The following is a 27,417-nucleotide window of genomic DNA, read 5'->3' as shown; positions in this document are numbered from 1 at the left end:
TTTTTATTTATTTAATCCTTACCTTCCATTTTAGAATCAATACTCTACATTAGTTCCAATGTGGAAGATTGGTAAGGGATAGACAATGGAAGGTTAAGTGACTTGCCCACGGTCATATAGCTAGGTAGTGTCTGAGGTCAAATTTGAATCCAGGACCTCCCATCTCTAAGCCTAATTCTCAATTCACTGAACTACCTAACTGTTCCCCTTTTCTCTTAATCTAGTAATGATTTCATTGAAAGAAAAAAAGATAGGCTTAAAGATGTATATATGCTTTGACTCATTTATTGCTTTCAAATAAATTTGGGGGTACAAAAAATGGTGAATGCCTAAGGACATCTTCTGCTTTAAATACTGATGATTCTTTTTTTTAAATAGTATTGCTCAATAAGAAATACATAGTTAAGCACCTACAGTACACTAATCATAATAACAATAAGAATAGTTAACAGTTATATAGTGTGTGCCTTGTGCCAAGCACTGTGCTAAGACCTCTAAACATATCTCATTTGATCCTTAAAACATCCTGTTGGGGACAGCTGGGTGGCTCAGTGGATTGAAAGCCAGGCCTATAGATGGGAGGTCCTAGGTTCAAATCTGGCCTCAGACACCTCCCAGCTGTGTGACCCTGGACAAGTCACTTGACCCCCATTGCCTAACCCTTATCACTCTTCTGCCTTGGAGCCAATACACAGTATTGACTCCAAGATGGAAGGTAAGGGTTTAAAAAAAACAACAACAAACAAACAAAAATCCTGTTACATAGTTGCTATTATCATCCCCATTTTACAGATGAGGAAACTGAGATTGATGAAGGTTAAGTGACTTACCCATAGTCACACATCTAGTGTCTGAGGACAGATTTAAGCTTAGGTCTTCCTGATTCCAGCTCCAAGCACACTGTGTGCACTATGGTGCCACCTAACTGCCATCTGCTGGAAATACATAAACAAAAACTAAACCAACCCTTGCCTTTTTGAAGTTTGCATTCTTTTGGAGAAAACAAGCTTCATACATATAGCATAAGTAAGAGCAAAATAAACTGGAGGAATTTTGAAGGAGGGACTAGCAGCTGAGGAAATCAGAAATAGCCTCCCATAAGAGATCTCCTTTGTACTCAGCCTGAAGGAAAGGAAGGAATCTAAGAGGATGAGGTGAGGGGAGAAGAGAATTCCAGGCATAAGGAACAACAGCCTATGGCCATGATAGCAAACCTATGGCATACAGTCTCTAAAAGGTTGGCCATCATTGGCCTATGGGAAAGAATGGGGATGGGGCTGATCTGTCTTGTGGGGGGAATGGCACCTAGGTCAGTGCTGCTAGTAGATATTTATAAACCCTGAAAGACATGAGATGATTTGTTCAGCAACAAGTGAATACTTGAAAAAAAATGCCTTTAGTGGTATCTTTGATAATTAATGTATTTTAATGATCTCCCATAGGACAGAAAATGTTGTGAGCTGCTTATACCAACAACCTGATACAGTTTTTAAGCTGATTTGCTTCCCGTGGGCAGGAAGTGGATCTCTCCATTTTGCAAAGTGGGGCAAAAGTTTTCATCATTCAATAGAAGGTTAGTAATTTGTTATTGTATTATCTGCAGTTTATAAAACTGGTGTCTTAGGCAGGATACTAATATGAAAGAATGCAAAAGCCTTCTTCCATGTTAAATAACTTATCAATATCAATTGTTAGGTTAAGAAGCATATATCAAGTGTTTATCATGAGCAGACACTGCTAAGGACTGGGAATATAACCAAAAAAAAAGGTCTTGCCCTTAAGAAGCTTAAACTTAAATGGAGAAAGACAAGCCATAAAAGGGCAATGGGGAAGAGAAGGTAGCTGTGGTGAAGTCTTGAGGATCAGGAGGAAAGGCAGAAGAAAACTGAAGGATGGCTGACCATCCATTTTTTCAGAAGGTTTTATTATCTTAACTTTATTTTTTTAAAAATATTTTCCATGTTTACATAATTCATTTTCTTTCCCTCCTGTCTTTCCTCTCTCCTTCCAGAGCCAACAAGCAATTCCACTGGGTTAAACAAATGTTATCACTTGATACCTATTTCTATATTAGTCTTTTTTTAAACCTTTACCTTCTGTCTTAGAATCAATACTGGGTATTGGTTCTAAGGCAGAAGAGTGGTAAGGGCTAGGCAATGGGGGTTAAGTGACTTGCCCAGGGTCACACAGCTAGGAAGTGTCTGAGGCCAGATTTGACCATAGGACCTCCTGTCTCTGGGCCTGACTCTCAATCCACTGAGCCACCCAGATCCCCACATACAAACACATATTATTCACTTTTGCAATAGAGCAATCTTTTAAAACCAAAACCCCAAATCATATACCCATATTAAACAAGTGATAAATTAATGTTTTTCCTCTGCATTTCTACTACCACAGTTCTTTCTCTAGATGTGGATAGCACTCTTTCTCTTAAGTCCTTCAGGATTGTCCTGGATCATTGTATTTCTACTAGTAATAAAATCCATTACATTGGATTATTTCACAATGTTTCACTTTTTGTGCACAGTGTTCTCTTGGTTCTACTCAATTCACTCTGCATCATTTCATGGACATTCCTCCAGTTCATCATTTTTTAGAGCACAATAGTATTCCAGCAACATCATATACCACAATTTGTTCAGCCATTCCCCAATTGAAGGGCATCCCCTCATTTTCCAATTTTTGCCACCACAAAGAGCGCAGCTATGAATATTCTTGTACAACCCTTTTTTCTTTTCTCTTTGGGGTACAAACTTAGTAGTGGTGTTGCTGGGCCAAAGTATGTGCATTCTTTTAAAGCCCTTTGGGCATAATTCCAAATTGCCTTCCAGAATAGTTTGGTCATCCATTCTTCAAGTAAGAACGCACCAATGAGAGCTGGATGCTTTAGGGCTAAGAGGTTCTTCCAAGGGGAGGAGACATCTAAGACATTGTGGTGAAGACTGACAGTCAGCCAGTTGAGATAGGAGAGACGTGAAGAATGGCTGGCCTGGGAACTTCTTCAAAATGGTGTTGAAAAATATTAAGTTTTAATTTTAACAAGATGATGTAAAGCACAAGGTTTCTTTCCTTCCTTTTGATAAATCTTACTATTTCTATCAGGCTGCTTTTAGTTCAATTCAGCAAATATTTATTAAGGGTCTGTAATATAGAGAGTAATATGCTTGTTGTCAGAGAAAATACAAAGTTTAAAAAAGACATCTTGCCCTTATGAGGCATATATTCTAGCAGGGGGGGATATGAAACCTACACTAATAACTATAATTTTGAAAGAAATACATAATAAGTGGAGGTATAGAAAAAGTCAAGGAACTTGAGGTCAGAATATTTGAATTTTAATCCCATCTTTGCCACTTAACTATTTGTGTGCCCTTGGACAAGTCTCTTCCTGTCCCTGGCTTCAGATTCTTGCAAAAGGATCCTTTGGATTCAATTGCCTCTAAGATCCCTTTTATCTTTAAATGCTTTGTTTCTATGCCTGTAGTAGAGAGAGGCATAATAAGGTGATTTGTGGGAGTTCAAGAAGGAAGAAATTCTTTCTGATTGATGAAAGAAAGTGGGGAGTGAGAAGAGAAAGCTTGTGTGAAAAATTTGCATTTACAACAAGTAAATCGGGACTTGTGAAGATAGAATCAACAGGATTTACTAACCAGTTAGATAGGGAGGGCAAGGGAGTTAGATAGGAGCAGAGGTAATGATTATGTTTCCATTTGGGAGACTGAAAAACTGGCCTAAATAATGAGGTCAGAAAGAGGAAGAGAAATGAGTTCAGCATTAGACATTTTGAGCTGTCAGTGCCAGCAGGACATTCAGGTAGAAATCTCCTGATGGAGTGGGACAAGTGAATATCACACTCAAAACCAAGGCCAGAGTTCGAGATTTGTAGTCATCTGCACTGAAGTAAGAGTGAATGAAGTTGTCAAGGTTGAAAGAGGTTGTATAGGGAGGAAAGGAAATAGGGCCAAAGACAAAGTCTTAGGAAATTCCTCCTTTAAGGACTTGAAAAAGACTGGAAGAACCAGAAAAGTAAGAGGAAAGCCAGGCGGATGTGATCAGGATTATCTGTTGATTCACCATTGGGATAGACTAGAGACTGTAGCTGTCATTCTTTGAGATAGAGAACTCTAGAATGAGGAAATTCCCTTTGCCAGTGCATATCAGCACCTCCTTTTCTGTCTCAGACAATTGCCTAAGAATACCATGAGATCTAACGTCAAACAACTCATATGGGTCAGAGATTGGGCTGAATTCAATCTTCCTGGCTCCAAGGTGGGCTTCTCTATTCTGTGGGGCCTCTAAAAGCATCACAAGATCAGAAATTATTTAGACTTTAATTAGCCTTAGAAATCATCCAGTTTAATTCATTTATTTAGCAGAGAAGGGAATTTGCTTAAGTCTGCAAGAGTAGTAATCTGGTGGTGGGGCAGGGTTTCATGCCAAAAACAGTCCAAAGGTGGCAGTGACTGGATCCAATGTTGTATAGAGGTCAAGGAAGATAAGATCTGATAAAAAGCTATAGGATTTGGCAGTAAGGAGGTCAGTGGTGATATTCTGTAGTACAGTTTCAGGAAAGTTAGGGAACAGAGGACAAATTGCAAAAGGTTCAGGAAAATAAAAGGGAGGGAGATATAGACACCCTTCTTTACACATTTAATATTTATTTTATTTAATCAAAATCACTGAAATGTCAGAGATCAGGTGATTTTGAAATGCTGACCCTCAGGGAAAGAAGAAGAAAGAAGTGGATTTATTTCAGGGATCAATTAAAAAACACTATCTATCCCTTTTCCTTGAAGGAAAAGCTAAAAAGAGGTTTTCTCTAGGATCCATTCTTGAATAAGACTGTGAGGTAGCCAAATTTATCTTTAGCACTTGTCTAGCCTGCTTCTCTGATCTCTGTAAGTATTCCTCTCTGCACCTCTTCCCTCTCCTCTCCCCACCAGGCATCCAGTAATCCAATACTCCAAGGGGGATTTGGATAAATCTGAAGCATTTATAGAAACCTTCTCCAAAGAGAATATATCTAGGGCCCATTAGCCACTCGAAGCCTCGCTGTCATTCACTCATTTAAGATAACAGGTATAGTCCAAGGTGCTGGCCAATTAAATAAGTGTGTGTGTGTGAGAGAGAGAGAGAGTGTGTATGTGTGTGTGTGTAAGAGAGAGAGAGAGAGAGAGAGAGAGAGTGCATGTCTGCCTAGACACACAAAAGAAGTGTTATCCAATTACATCAGAACAGAAAAATGTCTCACATTCAAAGGATCCCTTAGAAAGGAGAGATGTGGTTCTAAATACTTTCTAGAAGTTTTATAAAGGAAAACAAATCAACTAGCAGGAAATGAGGTCTTTAGCACTGGAGAAACACAAAACCCCTTCGGGGCCTCCAACCAGTAAATGCCCTTGGAGTAAATTGAGATGTAAGTCACAGCCAGTTTTTCTGGATAGGCTTCAGTTCAACTGCAGTACTTCCAGAAAAATTACTGGTGATCATTAGAGAAGGCAGAATGTGGGTAATTGAACTCTCTTTTCATTATATTTTGGCAGTGAGGCTAGGAAGAGCTGATTGGTTATTTTCTAATCAGTTGTGGAATTTTCTTTATTTAACTTTTTTTCCTTCCTGACCAATCTAGTAAATGTTGGGTGATTAATAATCTAATGCAAATTAGGTGATTAAAAAAACTTAATCTTGCTTTCTTTCTTTACTAGGACTTTATATCTGAATGTTGGGGGGGATAGGAGGTTAAAAACATATGAATTAAAATGATTTATTTACGTTTTAGACATTTAGAAGCAAATGAGTTTTTAATAGGATTGTGACCTCCGTCATCAAGTTCCATTATCTTCCATTATTTTTGTGCTCATTAGCAATGAGAAAAGTTCAGTCACTTAATCAATGAGAATACATATATGACAAGTACCAAATACATATATTTATTTATGCATGTATATATAGTGTGTATGCATATACACATATACACTTACAGATATGCATATTCACACATTGCTCTAAGTGCTTGGGATATAAAGACAAAAATGAAATCATTCCTACTCCCAAGGAGCTCATGTTCTATATGTATGTAACATATACATGTGTATTTTAATTGGCTATATGATTTCCCTGGGCAGCTAGATGGCACCATAGTGCATAGATTGCCAGCCCTGGAGTCAGGAAGACTCATTTTCCTGAGTTCAAATCTCAGCTGTGCGACCCTGGGCAAGCCACTTAACCCTATTTCCCTCAGTTTCCTCAGCTTTAAAATGAGCTGCAGAAGGAAATGACAAATTACTCCAGTATCTTTGTGAGAAAGCTCCAGATGGGATCATGAAGAGTTGGACACGACTAAAATGACTGAAAAACAACAATGTAGGGAGCTCCCAGGGAGGAACTTCTTCCAATGGTGACCGGCACCTACTTTATGACTTAAATTCTTCAGAAGTTTCTGAGGATACTGAGAGGTTAAGATTCTGGCTCAGGGTCACATGGACAATATATGGTCTAGGTAGAACTTGAACCTAGACCCTCTTGGCTCCAGAGGCAGCTCTCTATCTGCATGCCATTCTTACAAGCATCATACAGAATGTATATGTACTTATATTCACGAATAGATGAATATATACAGAAATGTATGTATACATTAGGGAGACTGACCAATGAGCAAAATAAATAATCCAAGTAATGGGTGGAGAGGGATGAGAGTACGCTACTCTTCCAGGAATCAGGAAATGCTTCCTTTAGGAAGTGATGGAGAAGTTGAGTTTTGAAAGAAACTAGAGATTCTGAGAGTCGGGTTAGCAGTGAATGAATAGGGAACAATCTGAACCAAGTCACAGGAATAAGAGTATCTGTCATGTGAGAGAAACAGCTAGAAGACCAGTTTGACTGGACTGTGGATTGAATGAAGGGGAATAATGTGAAATGAGACTGGAAAGGTAGGTTGAGGCCAGGTTGTGAAAGACTTTAAATACCAAGCAGTATTTTATATTTGACTAATTGACTGATTCTAGAGGCAATAGGGAGCCACTGGAGTCTTTTGAGTAGAAGACTGACATGATCATGTTGCTTCAAGAAAATCACTTTGGCAGCTTTGTAAATGGCGAGAGATTTGAGGCAGGAAGACCAGTTGCAGCTAATGAACTGATAAGGTTCAAAATGAGTAATGACTAAGAAAAGTAATCATTGTGTACATTTTTAACTCCTTCATTGGCATTTTAAAAGGGAGATTTCAATTAGAGGTTGTGGATAAATTCTTAACCATAAAATGATTGGGATCTATTCCCACTGACAAGCTACTTTGTTTTAGCCCAATCTCTGACAGTCTTTCAGATTAGAAAACAAGATATCATAGGTAATACAGAGATTTTTGGTTAGGGACAAAGATCTAGACTAGCGAACTCCTTGAAATCTCTTTTGAATCTGGGAATCTAAGAGGGAAAAACGGAATAGAAAAAGAATCACTCCTTTGCTTGCCTCCCAAAACCTCCCTTTCCCACAAGAAGGCACATATAGGCACTCTTGAACAAATGCAGATGCTAAAAGATTATCTCATCAAAGTCAGTTTTAGAAAAAAGAATGCTCCAACTGGCTGGCAGGATACTCAGCTAATCCCAGCTCTGTTCTTGCCCAACTGTAAGCTTGTCAAATACATCACCTCTTGGTTGAAACATACATTTCCCCATTTGTGACAGGCAGCTCAACTGATTTCTCTGGAATGATAAAATAAAATGATGTCTGTAAAAGAATGTTATGAAGATATAATTCTTATGCCAGGTGATTCCTGTTAGAATCAGGAGTCTACATTATCATCTTGGGACTTACCAGAGTTTTTCGTGCTCAGATTCCCAGTGACCATACTGTTCTTGGAATCATTCACAGCTTAGTTTACTAAAGAACTTTTCATAGCAATGATTCTAAAATTATAGCAGTCAGCAAGCACTTATTAATTAAGCCTTTGCTGGATGCCAGGCACTGTGTTTAGCGCTAGAGATACAAAGAAAGGAAAATAGCCAGGCCTTACTTTCAGGGAGCTCACAGTTTCCCATTTCCTAGCCCGTGTTTCCTCTCCATCCATCAGGAGATCTGTATCCTCCAAAAGGGGAACAAGAGAAGAGCTGAGGGGGAGGGGGTATCTCATACTCTAGACAGTTCATGTCAAATATTAAGTGTCTACTGTATGCAGAGCACTATATCAATGCTCTAACTCTTTCAACCACCACTGACACACCAACTCATGGGTCCATCCCACTGGTGCACTGAGTTGTGTTTTCTCAACTAAATGTTACTCCTTAGTCCTTCACTAGGAATAAGGGACAGAAGGTTACTATATAGTTTCCTCAAAAATAGACATACTCACTCTTCTAAAGCTCTCAGTGACCTGTTTCTGAGTAAGAGCTCTGACTCCTGACTGTTTAGTCAGTTGACATGACCTATGCCTCATTCTCCCCTCTGCATAAAAAAAAAATGGATCATCTTTCCCTCCAGGAAAATGTTCTGGCTTTTCAATGGTTATGAGATTCTTTTGCTGATTGCCTAGATCACTTATATTAGTATATATTGGGCTAAGCAGATAAATATTGTAAACCTTAAAATTTCTTAGACTTATAAATGTTGGAAATTTCACCATTGGGAAATTTCATACTTGAAAAATTTCCTACTGATAGTCTATTGGAATGTGAACCCCCCCTTGGCATGGGAGGGTCCTTCTCCTCCCTACTTAAGATTACTTTAGGACAGAAACCTTTTGCTGAACAATGGAAAGGGCTTTGACCTATGCTTAAGCATAGAACAGGAAGTTCTTTGAGTCATGATTGATTTTAGAATTGATACAATAGAGATACTTGGAATGACAGAACCAGGTCTTGGAACTTCCAATCTCCACCCTACTCAGAGTAACAGGATTTAGGAAGGGCTGCAGCAAAGGATCAAGATTTAATTATTTGAGAATATGACCTTCAACAGACATGTGCAAAGCCACAGACCTCTGGGCGGTCCTGGGTTAAGCTAGAGCCACCATTGGCACAGGGAAGACATGGACAGTGATTGGTAGATGTGAGAACTGAGGGGAGGGAACTTGGATGGTTTCCTTAAAGATAGAGGGGTCTGAGGACTAGAGTGGTTGGAGAGGTTTTGCTCTGAGAGGTTGTGCTCTGAGAAGCTTGCTCTGAAGGAAGCTGGAGGTGGAGGCCCCTGAGACTGTTTCTCCATTTTGGTCAAGTGAGTGATAGGGACTGATCTCTTTTCTTTGCCTCAGCTATCTAAGGGCTTGGGCCTTTTGGCCCAGCCTAAACAGAGGGGGTATTTAAGTCCTATTCCCTTCTCTCTCTCTCTCTCTCTCTCTCTCTCTCTCTCTCTCTCTCTCTCTCTAATACCTTTCTTCCTCCTGTTTGTAATTAAACTCCATAAAAGGTTGACTGCTGATGAGTTTTCATTAAGGAATTACATAACTGAATTCCTTGGCGACCTTAAATTAATATATATCAGTCTTTTAAAGTGATTTCCTTGTCACAATATATAGGAAACATAGTAGATTCAGTAACCACCATGGTTTGCAAATAATAATAATGGCAATTAGGTGGCTGGATGGAGCATCAAGAGGACTTGAGGGGGGAGCTGGGTGGCTCAATGGATTGAGAGTCAGGTCTAGAGATGAGAGGTCCTAGGTTCAAATCTGGCTTCAGACATTTCCTAGCTATGTGACCCTGGGCAAGTCACTTGACCCTCATCGCCTTGCCACTCTTCTGCCTTGGAACCAATATATAGTGTTGATTCTAAGACAGAAGGTAAAGGTTAAAAAAAAAAAGAAGATGAGTTCAAATACTGCTAAAGACTCTTCTTAGCTCTGTATTCTTGGGCAAGTCACTTAAACTGTATCAGACTTAGTTTCTCCATTTGTAAAAGAGGGATAATCACACTTAACTCATAGGGTTGTTATAAAAATCAAATGAGATAACATATGTAAAGAATTTTGCAAACCACAACAAAGATGGTATCTTTATGTCTTCAGAAGCAACATTGATTTGATTCTCCTGATATAAGCAAACTATTCTGGAGAGAATGAGAAATTCAAAAGGCAATGAAAATACTTTTTTATTTCTTTCAGGACATGGGAACAGTTTAATATGTAAAGAATAATCTGCTTGTTCAGAAATGTTTGAAATTGGCTTTCTTCTCTTCAGAAAAGGGAAGAACAAATGATTCATGCCATTTCCTGGCTGTAGTAAAAGACAAAAGTGAACTGCTAATGGCAAACTACTCTAAATCTCTGCCAAGAAAATCCTAAATGGGGTCACAAAAGTCAGACATGACTAATTGACTAAACATCATGTTGACATAGTGCCAGAAAAAAATATATTATATCTATCAATCAGTAAGCTTCTGTTAAAACTCATTATGTGCCAAGTATCATGTTAGGATCTAGGAGATACAAAGGAAAAAACCCCCATCCCTGCCCCACCCCAGAAGCTTATATTCTATAAAGTATGACAATATGAACCAATATATTTTTATATAAAATATATTGTAAGTGAATAAATAAAAAAGTATTCAGTACTTAAAGCACTGTGTTAAACCCAGGAAATATAAAGAGAAAAAAAAGGCAGTTCTGTTCTCAAGGAGCTCACATTCTACTAGGGAGAAACAACACAAAGAATTGTAATCAGTTGTTTCAATCATGTCTTATTCTTCATTACCCTATTTGGGATTTTCTTGGCAGAAATACTGGAGTAGTTTACCATTTCCTTCTCCAGCTCATTTTAAAGCTGAGGAAATTGAGGCAAAATGAATTCAATGACTTGCCCAAGGTAACTCAGCTAGTGTCTTAGACCAGATTTTAATTCAGAAAGATTAGTCTTTCTGACTCCAGGCTTAACACTATCCACTGCCCCACAGAAAAGGATAATATGAATAAGTAAAAGGTAATTTCTTTTGAGAGAGGAATTAAGCCGATACTTAAAATCTAGTTGCTAACATGGGTAGCCTGCTAGGGGAAGTGATAAAAAAGGGGGGAAATCTATTCTGTTAAAAAATGCAGCATTAATACACTTCTCTATACTGCCTAAAAGAGAGACATTAAAGTGGACATTACTATCTGATAATCTTTGCAGACTTCAGGTCCCATGGTAGGTAATTCTTGTTATTTGATCTCAGTGCTTAGTTACTGCTAGTAATTTCTTTCCATTGACCCTCTCTAATGTCCAGTTAATGATTAATGAGCCTTATTTTGCCTAGAAGTAATGGAATACGTGATATACTTGAATACCACTAGCAGAAAGAAGCAGTGCTAGAGGAGAGTTGTGCAAAGAACTCTTGTTATTCATTTCTGCATCCTGAATAGTACAGCACAATTAATTATGTAGAATGGGTGCTAAATAATGTTTGTTGAAGGAACAAATGAATGAATGTGACCACATTTCTCATTTACTATGTCTGGGTCCTTAATCATTCTGAGCTTTCATATTCATATTCTTCACCTATAGGGTGAGAAGGTTGGACAAGATGGCCTTTAAGCTGGTACATGTTTAACAACCAACTCTAAGGACACTTTAAAGTTTATTCTGTATTATTAACATTTTCTCCATCAATTTCATAAATCTAGATAATCATTTAAGACCTAATTTATAGAATTTGCCAATTCCTGGAGTATGAATGTTCACTCTGAAAAATTAGCAATTAGCTTGCTGGTTGAGACTGACTCCAGTATATCTCTGCCTCTAAGGTCCCTTCCAACTCTAAATCTATAATCCTGAAAAGCATAGAAGAAAGAAATAAAAAGAAAGAGAAGGAATAAGAAGAAATGGAAGTAAGACAAAGAATAAAGTAGTTCATGATTGGGAATGCCAAGAATACTTGTCAGAACCAGTATGAACAAGGGGAGATACCTCAGTCTTTGTAACATAAGGACTTATGAAGATATGACAGAGACTTCGGGATACTATTGGGGAAGTCACTAATAAGAGAGAAGGGAAGGGCCTATCTGGGGAGGAACTCTTTTGCTTCCTACTTTACTTTTTTACTTTTTCAATTTATTTGTTTGTTACATTAAAATTTCCAGGTATCTCCCCCCTCTCTCCTTCCTACTAGAGAAAGCATCATTTAATAAAAAGATGTATCATCCATCCACCCATCTATCTATCTATCTATCTATCTATCTATCTATCTATCTATCTATCTCTATCCATCTATCTGTCTATCTGCCTATTAGTCTATCTAGCTTTCTATCTATCTATCTATCTATCTATCTATCTATCTATCTATCTATCTATCCATCTATCTATCCATCTATTTATCTATCCATCTATCTATCTATCTATCTATCTATCTATCTATCTGTCTGTCTGTCTGTCTATCCATCCATATATCTATGTATCCATCTATCTATCGAGACATCCATCTATCTATCTATCTATCTATCTATCTGTCTGTCTGTCTATTTTTTATCTATCAATCTGTCTTTCCATCTATCCATCTACCCATCTATCTATCTATCTATCTATCTATCTATCTATCTATCTATATATCTATCTATCTCTGTCTGTCTGTCTGTCTGTTTTTATTTAATATGTAGGTATGTATATACATTTATGTATCTATAACACTATATCTTGCTATGTTTCTCTTATATCAGTTCTTTCTCTAGAGGTGGATATACTGCTTCCTGTTTTAGATAATCATTCTTGTTAAGTAAATGTTGAGCTCAGTTGTTGCTACTGCTGAAGGAATAGAGTGGGGTTAGCACTCTTTAGATTTGAGTATCCTGGAACAAATCTTTGATTGCCTAGGTACGTCTAGTTATAACTCTGACCCTTGACTCAGGTGCCACTAAGGAAAGTTCATGCTATGTGTTATTTCTGTTTTGGTGCTCATAATAACCTGAAACTTTATTATCACTGACTGACTTAGCTTTAGAAAAAATAGAGCCAGATACTTTCTGTGTAAGTAAAAAAATTAGAGAATGGTTTAAATCATTTTATACAGTGTGTCTGTGTGAAACGGTAGAGTACAACAATAAGCTGGGACCAGATTAACAAAAGGTAGCCTGCTAGATCAAATGGCAAGGTTCCTTTAATGACTCCAAGCTTCCCATGTAAATACAAGCCCATTTTAAAAACATCAACTTTATACTGGTACTGCCATATAGCAGCAGGATGTGGAAGGTAACAGTCTAACAGAATTAAAAATGGGTATCACAGCAAGCAATGGAAAGGTATATATTGGACGTGAATAGGCTGTCATGTAATGTCAATGAGGAACTTCAACAAAGAACAGAAATAGAAGAGGTTATTGAAGATATATAACTACACATGCAAACATACATTCATTCATTCAAAATTAAAGAATTTAATTCCGATTATTCATTGGAAGGTTAAATTCTGAAGCTTAAGCTTAAATACTTTGGTCACATAATGAGAAGACAGGATTTATTAGAAAAGACCCTTATAATGGGAAAAATTAAAGACAAAAAGAGAAGGGGACAGCAGAGGATGAGATAGATCGATAGTGTCATGAAAATGACAAGCATGAGCTTCAGCAGACTTAACGAGATAAGATAAGATATAAAGACTTGGCATATGATTGATGAGATCACAAAGAGTTGAACATAACTGAACCGAACATCAACAACAAATATCTGCGTACATGCACATATATATGTATATATATATATATATGTATGCATATATTTCTCACATATGTTATATATAATAGAAAAAAATGAGATGGTCATAATACAAGTTAGGGATAAAAAATATTTAGAGTCCTTCCCCAGCAGCCTCACAATGTTGAGGGAAGCATCTCCATGTTGGTTAAACCCATTGTGACAAACTTGGGGGACAACATGGGCAAGAGCTGTTTAAGAAGGGCAGACATGGATGGGTTGCCTCTGCATCTTTGGAAGGAACTTCTGATTCAGTGGGATCACAGATCCATTTGAGTTTGAAGCTTTTTTAAGTAAAGCTTGTTCTTTGAATATAGTTATGTTCATCATTTTCCAAATGACACTTTGCACTCAAAGTTCCTAACATGATACTCAAGTTCAAGTCTATGCCCAATAAATTTGTTGAAAGAACAAAATGAATAAAAATAATTGATGTTTTATGTAATACTTTAAGGTTTGCAATGGGACTTGTATATAAGATGTTCTTTCTATATGTAAATTGATTGGCTGACAAAAGGGGGTAGAAAAAAGTGCTTCTCTGTTAATAAAAAGGATAAAATAAGTTTGTTAAAGATGTAAAGCACAGACTCTTTTGAACAGAAATAGTTTGGTTGACAAAAATAGTGGAAATTGAACAGTCATGAATAAGAAACTGAAAAAAAATGTGCAAAGAAAAAGAATTGACCTGATGAAATGTGAGGAGAGACAATTTGTTTGGAGGAGTAGACAGAAAACTACTTCTCAGATGAGTATATTTAGTTGTCCTGTTTGAAGACAGAGAAATGCTTGAGATTGCAGAGCATCATGGTCTAAGTTTATTTTCATATTATTCTTTTTAGAGCTTGAAAAGCTAAAACTGAAAAATAGATAAATGAAATAGCCACTTGGAGATTAGAGAAAGATTAAGGCTCACTGGGTTCATAACCTGAAATTCGTGAAATATCTAATATCCATGAAATCTGGATTCAATGAGTTTTACCTCCTATATGGCAGTTAAGTAGCATGGTATATAGAGCAAGGAACCTGGAATCAGGAAGACAAGTTTAAATCCAGCCTCAAACAATTAATAACTTGTGACCTTGACCAAGTCACTTAATCTCTGTCTGCCTCTATTTCTTCATCTGTAAAATTAGCACCTACCTCACAGGTAGATTATGATGTGGGGAAAAAATGAGACAATATTTGTAAAGTGCTTTGAAAACCTTAAAGTGCTATATAGCTGCTAAGTATAAGAGAGAAATGGGTCACAGACCACCACTGGTCTCTGATTTGAGGCACTGAGAGCAGTGGGGGGAAAATCTTCTGAAGGAGCGATGCTGTTAAGAAATCTGCAGGAGAGTCAGTTCAGACAAGAAAGCTTCAACTGCTTTGCAGAGACTGATGAATGGAAAAGTCATTGCTTCATGGATTGACTTGAGAATAGGCCAGAACAATTAGCAATTCACTGGAAAAGACTGATTTCCCTTTGGTGTCATCTACAACTTGAGAGAAGTGAAACCTCTCAAGGCTGCCTGCTTGTTCTGTAACACCTTCTTTAGTTTGAGAGAGAGAAAGAGAGGCAAAATGAGCTTTGTATCTGCATTGTGATAAGGAGAATCCTTAAAATGATCAAAAAGCACAAAATCCTTTTCAGGGAATTGTTATTTGGCCCTGTCTACATTGTCCAAAAAGACAACCGGAAGAGTTTTCCTGTTACCTCTGCTTAATTACAAAAAGAATACGAGAGGTTGCTGGACAGAGCAGAATCCCATTGAGTGAAGAGCTGGCTGGGCTTGTTTGTGTTGCCCAGGCAGTCACTTAAGGAACTTTGCAGTTCTTTGGCTTTATGGAATTATTCATCACTATGATTAAAATATGGGGCAGCTTGGTGGTGCAGTAGATAGAGCATTGGGCTTCAAATCAGGATGGAATGATCTTAATGAGTTCAAATTCAGCCTCATACGCTTACTAGCTCTCTGACCCTGTATAAAGTCACTTAATCTTCTTTGTCTCAGTTTTTCATCTATAAAGTGGGCTGGAGAAGGAAATGGCCAACCACTCCAGTATCCTTTCCAAGAAAACCCCAGAGTCAGACATAACTGGAAAAAAAAAACCCAACAAAGATAATTGAAGTGTTCTCAAGCCTTTGTTAGGGGTAATTAAGAGTTAAAAGAGCATCAGTTTGAGAACAGAAGAGCAGTGGATTTGCCTAGAAGAGGAGCAGTGAAAACCAAAATGGGAGCAAATATCAGAAAAGCAGTTTTGTGTGGTGTAGAGTATATCATCTTGACTTCCAGACCTGGCACTCTATCCGCTGCACCACCTAGCTGCCTGGTGTAGATTAGTTCTAAAGGGACCAGAGACAGAGCTCAAAGCCTCCCTCTAGAGTTGTGAGCTGCTGCAAACACAGCTTTTTATCACTCGTATACCTCTCGGCTGGGTTGCCATTCTCTTCCATATTCACTGTATGAACTAAAGATAAAATGTAACCCAGATTCATGGGTGAACTAGATGTCTTGATTATTGCTACATTTCCTTATTGATTAACCACAATATTAGAACTATTCTTATTGTTCAGTAAATATTTCATGTTTAACAGCTAATGGTGATGTGATGACTGATTTTGCGTAAATGGGAAGCACACCAGTAGGGGGATCTTGAGCCACAGGGATGTGTAGTGTTAATAATCACCCCCTCCCACAACATAAAACCCTGAGAAACTTAGAGTTGTAACACTATTGTTGTGTTTCCTTTGTGGAAAACCCAACCCTGTCAGTGTGGGAACAAGTTGGAGTGAATAAGCCAGCCGAGAGCAAAAGTGGGGACTACGCCATGTCTGTGAGAGCTACACTTGATTACCTCATTTGGTCTTCACAATAACCATATGAAGTAGGCATTGCAAGTCATGTGGTTGTTGAATGAATGAATGAAGAATCTACATACTAATATTCTATATAATACTATATAATATAAAATATTCTATATATTCATATATATTCTGTATATAACATAAAAATTCTATATAATAATATTCTATATGATAATAATAATGTATTTAATAATAACATTGATTTCTCTCTCTCAATTTCTAGTTTCCTCTATAAGGCTTCCTGGAAGAGAATGTCGAGATAAAGAGCCATTTGCAACAAACCTGGACCATGTTATTGCTGAAGTTTCTAATGCTTTGCTGCCACTAATCCAAGATAAAACTTTTGCATTTTTTGGTCACAGGTAAAAAAAAATACAAAGAAAAAAAGAAAGGAAAAAGGAAAGAAGAAAGGAGAGGAGAGGAGAAAAGGAAAGAAAAAACAGCTATTTATAGTGTCAGAGGTTTTGTGCTATCAGACCAATGGGGAATGAAGAGCATGGCATGTTCTGACCCTGTAGGATCATAGAGTAAGAACCTCAGAATCCATCTAGCCCATCTCCCTCATTTACAGATGAGGCCCAATGAGGTCAAACAAGGTCAAAGTCACAAAAATAATGTCACAAGTGAATTTGAACCCCAGTCCCCTGAATAGGGCCACTGCTCTTCCTTTTTTTTTTTTTTTTACCCTTACCTTCCATCTTGGAATCAATACTGTGTTTGGTTACAAGGCAGAAGAGTGGTAGGGGCTAGGCAATGGGGGTCAAATGACTTGCCCAGGGTCACACAGCTGGGAAGTGTCTGAGGCCAGATTTGAACCCAGGACCTCCCGTCTCTAGGCTTGGCTCTCCAACCACTGAGCTACCCAGCTGTATCCCCCCCAACCCCTGCCCAATGCTCTTTCTGTACCAAGCTGCCATCTCATCTGGACACCTGGAGGGTAGGGGTCCAGAAATCCAAACTGCATTTCTAGACACCATATTTTTAACTAGTCACTCCCTTATCAAATTTTCCTTCTACTTCTTAAGCCCTTGCTCTAAATAGGCAACAATGATGAAATGACCAGTTATGCCTCCAAGCAGTTTCTTTTCCAATATTTCATAATTTGTCCCAGAATTCTTCAGAATCCTTTTGGCAGTATCATTTATGCCCAGGTAAATCAAATAGAACACATATAGTAATGTTCTGATTTAACATCTCTTGGCTTAGATACATTTCCCAAGAAGATGAGACTTTTCAATTGTTTTTCAGTCAACCAATACCTGTCTCTGTAACCCCTGAGCAAGGAAACACTAACCACCAGTATTGTTTCTCATTCCTTGGATAATCTTTCACCTGACATCAGCCATATCATCATTTCCTAGTGAACTTTTCAGGGCATCCCTCTCCCTTCTCTTTGAGAAGAACTTTATATTTGTTTAGATTATTCTCTTTATCCTGGGTGGGTCATTCTTTCATCCTCCAATTCCATTGCATTCCTCTATACTTTTTTCAGATTTCTTTTTTTCTTTGTCTCCACATTGAAACCTATACTCCTTTTTAAAAGAATAAAATTCTTACCTTCCATCTTAGAATCAATGCAGTATCTTGGTTCCAAGGCAGAAGCTAGACAATGGGGATTAAGTGATTTACCCAGGATCACACAGCTAAGAAGTGTCTGAAGTCACCTATGAACCCAGGACCTCAGCTGTAGGCCTGGCTTACAATCCACTTAGCTACCTGGCTGTTCTCTCTCTGTCTCTTGTGTGCTCTCTCTCTCTCTCTCTCTCTCTCTCTCTCTCTCTCTCTCTCTCTCTCTCTGTCTCTCTCTCTCTCTCTGTCTCTCTGTCTCTCTCTGTCTCTTGCTCTCTCTCTTTCTCTCTGTCTCTTGCTCTTTCTCTCTTTCTCTCTGTCTCTTGCTCTCTCTCTCTCTCTGTATCTCTCTCTGTCTCTTGCTCTTTCTCTCTCTCTGTCTCTTGCTCTCTTTCTCTCTCTCTCTCTGTCTCTTGCTCTCTCTGTCTCTTGCTCTCTCTCTCTGTCTCTCTCTCTTCCTTGCTCTCTCTGTCTCTGTCTCTGTCTCTGTCTCTGTCTCTGTCTCTGTCTGTCTGTCTGTCTCTGTCTCTCTCTCTGGAAAAAAAATTTTTTTTCCTCTTCTTGCTCCTGAAGACTGGAAAAGTGTTCCTAAAACCGTTTTTACCTTCACTTCTATGAGGATTATTAGACTGCCCTTTGAGTATATATAGAAAACATTTAAACTCAGAAGTATCAACATTATACAGTTTACACTGATCAGTGCAAACTTCTCCCTGCTCTCCATACTTGCTAGAGAAGAAATCCTCAGATTTCACTGTTCTTGCAGATACTTTCCATGAAGAATTGCTCCAGAAACTGTTTTGGAGCAAGAGAGTTTGCTATCTCCTGAGTTGTCCCTTTTCTGACTTTTTCATACTTCTTTAGCACATTGATTCCCACACCTCTCTCTTCCTCTTCCCTTACTAACTTCTTATCTTGTCTTAATTTCATGATCTGTCCAACTATCTTCTCTTTTTCCTTATCTTTCTCTTTTTTCCCCCAAGCCCTTCAACTTGAGCCCTTCTTTTCCTTTGTCTTTTTCTCCTTAATACTTCAAGATTTTCAAATTGCCCTCCCCACAATCATTCACTGGCCTTCTAATTTTATTTTATTTTATTTTTTTACAAATCCTTACTTTCTGTTTTAGAATAGATACTAAGTATTGGTTCCAAGGCAGAAGAATGGTAAGGGCTGAGTGGCTAGGGTTAAGTGACTTACCCAGGATCCAACCAGCAAGTGTCTGAGGACAGATTTGATCCCAGGACCACCTCTCTCTAGGCCTGTCTCTCTATCCACTGAGTCACCTAATTGCCCTTGGCCTATTATTTGACCTATTTAAAAATTTCCCTATCTCAATGGCCCAGACATTCCAGAAAATTATTAACCTGAGGGATGGTTGAGATGATAAAAGTTCAGAGTTCTGCCTGTTTTTAACTCTACAGTGAGTAAATCTTGAGTTCAACTCACTTGCTGGTGAGTCCAAGTGATTTCGTTACCTGGAGATCTGCCATATTATTTTGTAAAGATTATTTAAGCTTAACAATCTCAATAAATATCAGCAAAGAATAAAGCCCCAAAAGATAATGATAAAACCTGAACTTTTTCATTGTGACCAAAGAAACACATAAACTTCAATAAAAGTAATAACAGGAGGTTTTTTTTCTTCATTTCTCCTGCCCTCTTAAAGTTTTGCTGCTGTTTTTTGCTTTTTTGTACTTTGAACAGTATAGTAAATACTTTGGTCTTCTCATTCTATAATCTGCTTAATCAGGAAGAGAGATTTCAGTTCCAGGCATCACATAATGACTTGTTCTTCCCCTTAGATCCTCTCTGCTTTCTTGTTTATGAATTGGTGTCACCAGACAGTCTTCAGGACCAATGCACAAACTCAATGGACAGCTACCGCACTGAATTCCTTCTCTGTGTGTGTCCCATTGTTGATCTTGGTTTTGCAGAGAGCAGTACTCTCTAGATATAGGGCAAGTGATCAGGTACATCTTTGTGGAGGAAAAGCTTGTTTAAGTAGGCCATTTTCTTTCTGCTTCTCTTTTTGACAGTGCATTTTTCCACAGTTCTTCACATTATCTTTCATTCTGGCCTCTCTTGATATGCACCCATCCTTCTCACTGTCCCCTACTTTTACCCCCATCCAGATTCAGCTGTCTTGTATACAAGTCTGGTAGTAAGTACCATGCTCAGAAAAATCAGTTATGTTGCACCTTTAGTTAGCTACTTTGCAATGGCTTGACCCAATTAAAACTCATCCAAAGACTTAGCAGTTTACAAAGTGATCTCTTCATACTAATCCTGTGAGGTAGGTGGGCTTTTAGAATTGGACACAGAGCCTCAAAGAGCTATCTAGGCATAGTCATAGGATTTAAATTTGATGGAGGCCTTAGTGAACATCTGTTCCAATCACCTCATTTTACAGATAAGGAAACTGAGGCTCACAAAGGGAAAATGGCTTTCCTTAGATCCCACATCTAGCTAGTGACAGATAAGACCAGAGCACTAGTATCCCTGGCTCCTATTCTAGTACAGTCAACTGATGTGGGAGAAATTCTCCCAAGTTTGTAGCAGAGTCCCACCTTAAGAATGGGAGACTCAAACCCCATTCTGTCCAGAAGTAAGAAAATAATTCTATTTGAAGAAGAGGTTTATAGCAGTAAAATAGCCTAATAGTAGGTGAAATAGTCTGGTGGATAATTAGGTAGCCTTAGGGCTTAGTAGCAGCTCCAATATAGAGTGGCAGCTTCCATTGTGGAGTAGGAGGGTTTTCAATCTATGGATCAGATTTATTTTTTGTTCTTCCCCTTAGATCCTCTCTGCTTTCTTGTTTATGAATTGGTGTCACCAGACAGTCTTCAGGACCAATGCACAAACTCAATGGACAGCTACCGCACTGAATTCCTTCTCTGTGTGTGTCCCATTGTTGATCTTGGTTTTGCAGAGAGCAGTACTCTCTAGATATAGGGATTTTTTTTATTGGGATCTAGTAGCTTAGCATCTCCCTTTCCAAACTCAGGTGGAGGGCCATAGTAAATAAGGAGCATGTGCAAGTTTGCACATGGAATGTCAGAGTCCCCAGTATGCAGGTTCCATGTTCCACCTTGTCATCATTTGTCAACACAGGAGAGGTCTTGCTGCTCTTCTAGAGTGTGAACATGGTGGGGAGGGGATGTGGTACATTGGAGCACCACTATAGGTAATTATTTCTAAGAACAATATAGTTAAGAAAACAGAGTAGGTACAAAGCTAATGCCCAGTATAGAATGTTACAGATGCAGTATATAGAGTGGGTAATTGAACAATCTACAATTCATTCTTGACTAATGTTGAAACTACAGATTTTGCAGTTGATGTTTAACCAGTGCTAACTAGTGAGAAATGCAAGATTTCAGAGTAGGGGGTCTCATTCCTATTACTACTCCTTACTGCCCACTGCCAGCCCACATCACATCCACTTGTGGGGATTGTTAGAGTATCATGTAAGGGTTAGACTAGATGGCCATGACATCTTTGGATGGTAAAAGTCTTTACCAACCAAAAATTCCATTTATTTGCTATTCTTAGTCCTAGGAATATACAAAATCAAGCATACCCAAGCTATTGGGTAATAATTTTGTCATCGTGTCTTGAAAATATTCCAAAGTGTGAATCTGTTCATAATATATCAAGAAAAACAGGTCACAGGACTTACTAAGTGAATAGGGGATTAGTAGAATTAATTGCAAATTGTTTGCTAGTCATCTATTCTTATGTAAGAAAAGGAAATTTAAACTGCTTTCTAGGAACTCTAGAAATCAGCATCCTTAAATCTCTTGCTGATGTTTCCACCCCATTACTTCTTTCAATTCTGGCTTCCACAAACATCACAAATTGCCTTTTTAATAAAATTGTATTATAGAAAAAACCAGTAGAGACAGTGAATGTGGCATAAAGACTAGATTACTGGCGTTAGAATCAGGAAGACTCTAAAGTTCACATCATCTCTTTGATATTTACTAGGTATGTGGCCTTGGGCAAGTCACTCAACCTCTAAGTACCACAAGTAACTCCCCATGACTTACTTACCTGTGGGAGTTCCCACAAGGAGAGGAGAGGCTCTCTGTTGATGAAATCCCAGCTCCTTTGCTTAGTTTCCTATTGAAATAATGTAAACCTAATTTTTTGTTATTTTCCTAACTTGGAGAAAAAACAAACAAACATTTTTTGGTACATTAAAGGAATGTTTGTTCTAGTTGACTTGGAATGGATCATTCATTTGGCTGACTTTTCTCTTTTTCACATTTAGCTTGGGATCATATATTGCTTATTTCACAGCTCATCACTTAAAACAAAATCATGGGTTACAACCAGTGCATATATTTCTGTCAAGCGCAAGTCCTCCACATGTGAGTAATGGGATTTATTTTTATCAAAGGTTGGGGCAGAGGTAGGGAATATCTATACTTTATTTTTTTTTTAATTTTTATTTGGTCATTTCCAAACATTATTCATTGAAAACAAAGATCATTTTCTTTTCTTCCCTTCCCACCCTCCCCCCACCTCTCCCATAGCCCACGCACGATTCCACTGTGTATCACATGTGTTCTTGATTCGAACCCATTTCCATGTTGTTGGTATTTGCATTAGAGTGTTCGTTTAGAGTCTCTCCTCTGAGAAACTGCTGTAGTCAAGCAGTTGCTTTTCATCAGTGTTTTTACTCCCACAGTTTATCCTCTGCTTGTGGGTAGTGTTTTTTCTCCAAGATACCTGCAGATTGTTCAGGGACATTGCATTGCCACTAATGGAGAAGTCCATTACCTTCTGTTGTACCACAATGTATCAGTCTCTGTGTACAATGTTTTCCTGGTTCTGCTCCTTTCACTCTGCATCACTTCCTGGAGGTTGTTCCAGACTCCATGGAATTCCTCCTGTTAGATTTAAAATGGTTGAAGGCCTTAAACTGTAACAGTTAAAAGAGTGATGTTGTAAACTGTAGTGAGTTAAAATGGTGGAAGATATAAATTGTGATAGATATAAGAGAGGGTGAGTAAATTTGACTGCAGAAAATGTTTCACTACAGTGTCTTGCTTTTTAAATCAAATATAAGGTGGTCGCCAGGGAAATATTCCCAATTATTCAAATACCCAAGTCAACTGGGTTTTATAGAGATTTTTAATTAATACAAATGTGGAATTAAAGAAAAGAGAGAAAGAGAGAAAAAGGAAATAAGTATGAAGGGCCTTAAGCCAACATGGCCTAGACCTGAGTCTTAAGAGAGAGATCAGTCAGTCAGTCTTTTAACACTCACCACAAGGTCTGTCTAAGCAAGGATTCTAGTGACACCATGCCAGCTCCATCTCAGCTGACTTCACCAGAGAGAGTTCCAGCCAGAGTCCTCCTTAAAGAGCCTTCCAGCCAGAGACTGTTATAAAGGGCCTCTCTCCAGAGCCTCCAGAGGGACAGAGTCCCCTCAGAGGAGCTCCAGCGAGACCTCCTTAGAGATTGTCCTCCAAGAGCTTCCCTTCTCCAGAGCCTCTCTCAAGAGATTCTTCCCAAGCGATCCTCATCAGAGATCCTCCAAAAAGATTTTTTTCTCAAGAGATTCTGCTTTTTCTTATATAGGGGTTTTTCTCTATGTCACCTCCCCTAAGTCTTTACATCTACCAATGACTGTAGACATTTTCCAAAGGACTGCCCGTCTGAATGCCTGCTAAGTCGACTAATCTCCTCAGTAAGTCTGAACCAGTGAAAACACAGCTGAGTCAACTAATCTCATTAAGAGAAAACTTGCCCGACCCTTTTAGGTACCTAGCATCCCATTGTATCAATTCTAAAAAACAGGCATGGCTCAAAGAACTCCTTGCCTTATTATAAGCATGGGTCCAAGTACTTTCATTGTTTAGCAAGTAGTTTTCTCCCCTAAAGCAGTCTTAAGTATGGGTGGAGTAGAGGTCCTCCCATTTCTGATCCTGGCGAGTTCTCACATCAAAATGGGGGATGTTTCCCAGTAGGGAATTTGTTCCAATGGAGGATTCCTCAATGTGGAAATTTTTAACATTCACAAGTCTGAGAAATTTCAAGATTTACACTCCACTTTATTATTCCTTTTAGCACAATAGTATTCCATCACCAACATATACCACAATTTGTTCAGCCATTCCCCAATTGAAGGGCATCCCCTCATTTTCCAATTTTTGGCCACCACAAAGAGCGCAGCTATGAATATTCTTGTACAAGTCTTTTTCCTTATTATCTCTTTGGGGTACAAGCCCAGCAGTGCTATAGCTGGATCAAAGGGCAGATAGTCTTTTATCACCCTTTGGGCATAGTTCCAACTTGCCCTCCAGAATGGTTGGATCAATTCACAACTCCATCAGCAATGAATTAATGTCCCTACTTTGCCACATCCCCTCCAGCATTCATTACTTTCCAAAACTGTTATGTTAGCCAATCTGCTAGGTGTGAGGTGATACCTCAGAGTTGTTTTGATTTGCATCTCTCTGATTATAAGAGATGTAGAACACTTTTTCATGTGCTTATTAATAGTTTTTATTTCTTTGGCTGAGAACTGCCTGTTCATGTCTCTTGCCCATTTATCAATTGGAGAATGGCTTGATTTTTTTTGTACAATTGATTTAGCTCTTTGTAAATTTGAGTAATTAAACCTTTGTCAGAGGTTTTTATGAAGATTGTTTCCCAATTTGCTGCTACCCTTCTGATTTTAGTTACATTGGTTTTGTTTGTATAAAACCTTTTTAATTTGATGTAGTCAAAATTATTTATTTTACATTTTGTGACTCTTTCTAAGTCTTGCTTGGTTTTAAAATCTTTCCCTTCCCAAAGGTCTGACATGTATACTATTCTGTGTTCACCTAATTTACTTATAGTTTCCTTCTTTATGCTCAAGTCATTCATGCATTCTGAATTTATCTTGGAGTAGGGTGTGAGGTGTTGATCCAAACCTAATCTCTCCCACACTCTTCCAATTTTCCCAGCAGTTTTTATCAAATAATGGATTTTTGTCCCCAAAGCTGGGGTCTTTGGGTTTGTCATAAACTGTCTTGCTGAGATCATTTACGTCAAGTCTATTCCACTGATCCTCCTTTCTGTCTCTTAGCCAGTACCAAATTGTTTTGATAAACACTGCTTTATAGTATAGTTTGAGATCTGGGACTGCAAGTCCTCCTTCCTTTGCATTTTTTATGATTTCCCTGGATATCCTTGATCTTTTGTTCTTCCAAATGAATTTAGTTATGGTTTTTTCTAATTCAGTAAAGAAGTTTTTTGGTAGTTCAATGGGTATGGCTCTAAATAAGTAAATTAATTTGGGTAGGATTGTCATTTTTATTATGTTAGCTCGCCCCACCCATGAGCAATCAATGTTTTTCCAATTGTTTAGATCTAGTTTTAGGTGTGTGGAAAGTGTTTTGTAGTTGTGCTCATATAGTTTCTGTGTTTGTCTCAGCAGATAGATTCCTAAGTACTTTATATTGTCTAGGGTGATTTTAAATGGTATTTCGCTTTCTAATTTTTGCTGCTGAAATGGGTTAGAGATATATAGAAATGCTGATGACTTATGCAGGTTTATTTTGTATCCTGCAACTGTGCTAAAGTTGTTGATTATTTCAAGTAACTTTTTGGTTGATTCTCTAGGATTCCTTAAGTAAACCATCATATTGTCTGCAAAGAGTGATAGCTTGGTGTCCTCATTGCCAATTTTAATACCTTCAATTTCTTTTTCTTCTCTAATTGCTACAGCTAGTGTTTCTAGTACAATGTTAACTAATAGAGGTGATAATGGGCATCCTTGTTTTACTCCTGATCTTATTGGAAAGGCTTCTAGTTTATCCCCATTGCAGATGATGTTTGCTGATGGTTTTGGATATATACTGTTTATTATTTTTAGGAAAGGCCCTTCTATTCCTATACTTTCTATGTTTTCAATAGGAATGGGTGTTGTATTTTATCAAAGGCTTTTTCTGCATCTATTGAGATAATCATGTGATTTTTGTCAGTTTGCTTGTTAATATGGTCAATTATGTGGATGGTTTTCCTAATATTGAACCATCCTTGCATTCCTGGTATGAAAATATCTATACTTTAATGGATCTATTATATCTTCCATGTGAATATTTTCTTCTCAAAAGTACAGATTTCAGCCCATTTTCTCTTTCTCATCCTATGCTTTTTTTTGTACATCTCTTCTCCCAAATGTTTTTCTATGTATATGTATATATATATATACATATATATATATATATATATACACACATATATGTACACACTAAACAACACAAGACCTTCCCCTAGGTTCTTTCATATTACATGGCTACCAGTGGAGTTCTCTGGATGTCCATCTCTATTCTACCCCTTTCACTATGTTATTTGACTATATTTGTTTGTTTTTGTAGAGGGGAGGGGTGATATAAATATAGGGAGGATTGATGTAAATAAAAGTCATTTTGCTGGAAAATATAGAATGGATTGGAATCTGATCCAAGAACAGTTGTCTGTGATCGATTGGCAATTTTTTCAGTGTTCTGAAATATCCTTGCTGAGCTAAAACTCTGCAATTAAAGAATTCCATATACTAAGTTCCATTTAATTAGCTTTCCTTTGATAATTAGAGCTCTGAAATGAAATTAAATGTCCTATATGACATATTACACTAACTTTGTTTAATATTTTAAGAAATCCTACCATGGGTACTTTACAAGTACTTCCAGTATGTCAGAAGAGCAACTGCACCATTTCATCTTAAATATGGGTGGCACTCCCAAGGAGATTCTTGAAAACAAAGAACTCTTGGAAATGTTTCTTCCTGTTTTTAAAGCAGATATTCAAATGGCACGCAATTACAGGTAAGAGTTGCAGGGAGAGAGGGGGGAGGGAGGGCAAGGAGAAAAACTCTTTATCCCATCAACACACTTGAAAAAATATATGCAAAGTATACATGGAGAGCCAAACTTCTGCTGACCAGTATTTTGGACACTAGGATCTTATTCTGCTGTTATTTGATAGACCCAAACCTAGGAAGAGCAACAGAAAAAAAGAGTCAGCATTGCTTAACTTAGATTTTGAATGATAATGGGCATTTTAAAAACATTTACTCCAAATTCTTCATTTTTATGAGTGAAAAAAGTGAGACATAGAGGTTAAGGGACATTCCCAAAGTCAGTACCAAATCCAAGTCTCAAACTCACATCTTCTGGTTTTCAATTCAGTGCTTCTTCCACTACCATATTCAGCCTTTGTTATTTCCAACCAACTATCCAAGAGAGAATCAGGAACTCTGACTAATATGCTCTGGACCTACCCTAACACAGGCTACTTTTGTTTTTACAATTTCCCATTACCCTTCAACTGGAATAGGGATAAGAGC

The 27,417-nt window shown here is 37.9% G+C and overlaps 1 protein-coding gene across 4 annotated transcripts in view; it reads left to right on the top strand.

Moving 5' to 3' along the window:
• Nucleotides 1-27,417, top strand: part of OLAH (oleoyl-ACP hydrolase) — an 88,307-nt gene that overhangs the window by 56,691 nt on the left and 4,199 nt on the right. For all 4 annotated transcript variants that reach the window (XM_056800161.1, XM_007504935.3, XM_007504933.3 and 1 more), the window contains exons 4-7: nt 1,443-1,573; nt 16,723-16,861; nt 22,342-22,441; nt 26,727-26,896. In XM_056800161.1, the coding sequence (XP_056656139.1) occupies nt 1,443-1,573; nt 16,723-16,861; nt 22,342-22,441; nt 26,727-26,896 (540 nt within the window). The remainder of the gene's footprint in view (nt 1-1,442; nt 1,574-16,722; nt 16,862-22,341; nt 22,442-26,726; nt 26,897-27,417) is intronic.

Source organism: Monodelphis domestica, chromosome 5, assembly GCF_027887165.1.
Source record: "Monodelphis domestica isolate mMonDom1 chromosome 5, mMonDom1.pri, whole genome shotgun sequence".
NCBI classification, from domain to species: Eukaryota; Metazoa; Chordata; class Mammalia; order Didelphimorphia; family Didelphidae; genus Monodelphis; species Monodelphis domestica.
The sequence above is the reverse complement of the archived record's forward strand: the minus strand, read 5'-3'. Positions and strand labels throughout refer to the sequence as shown.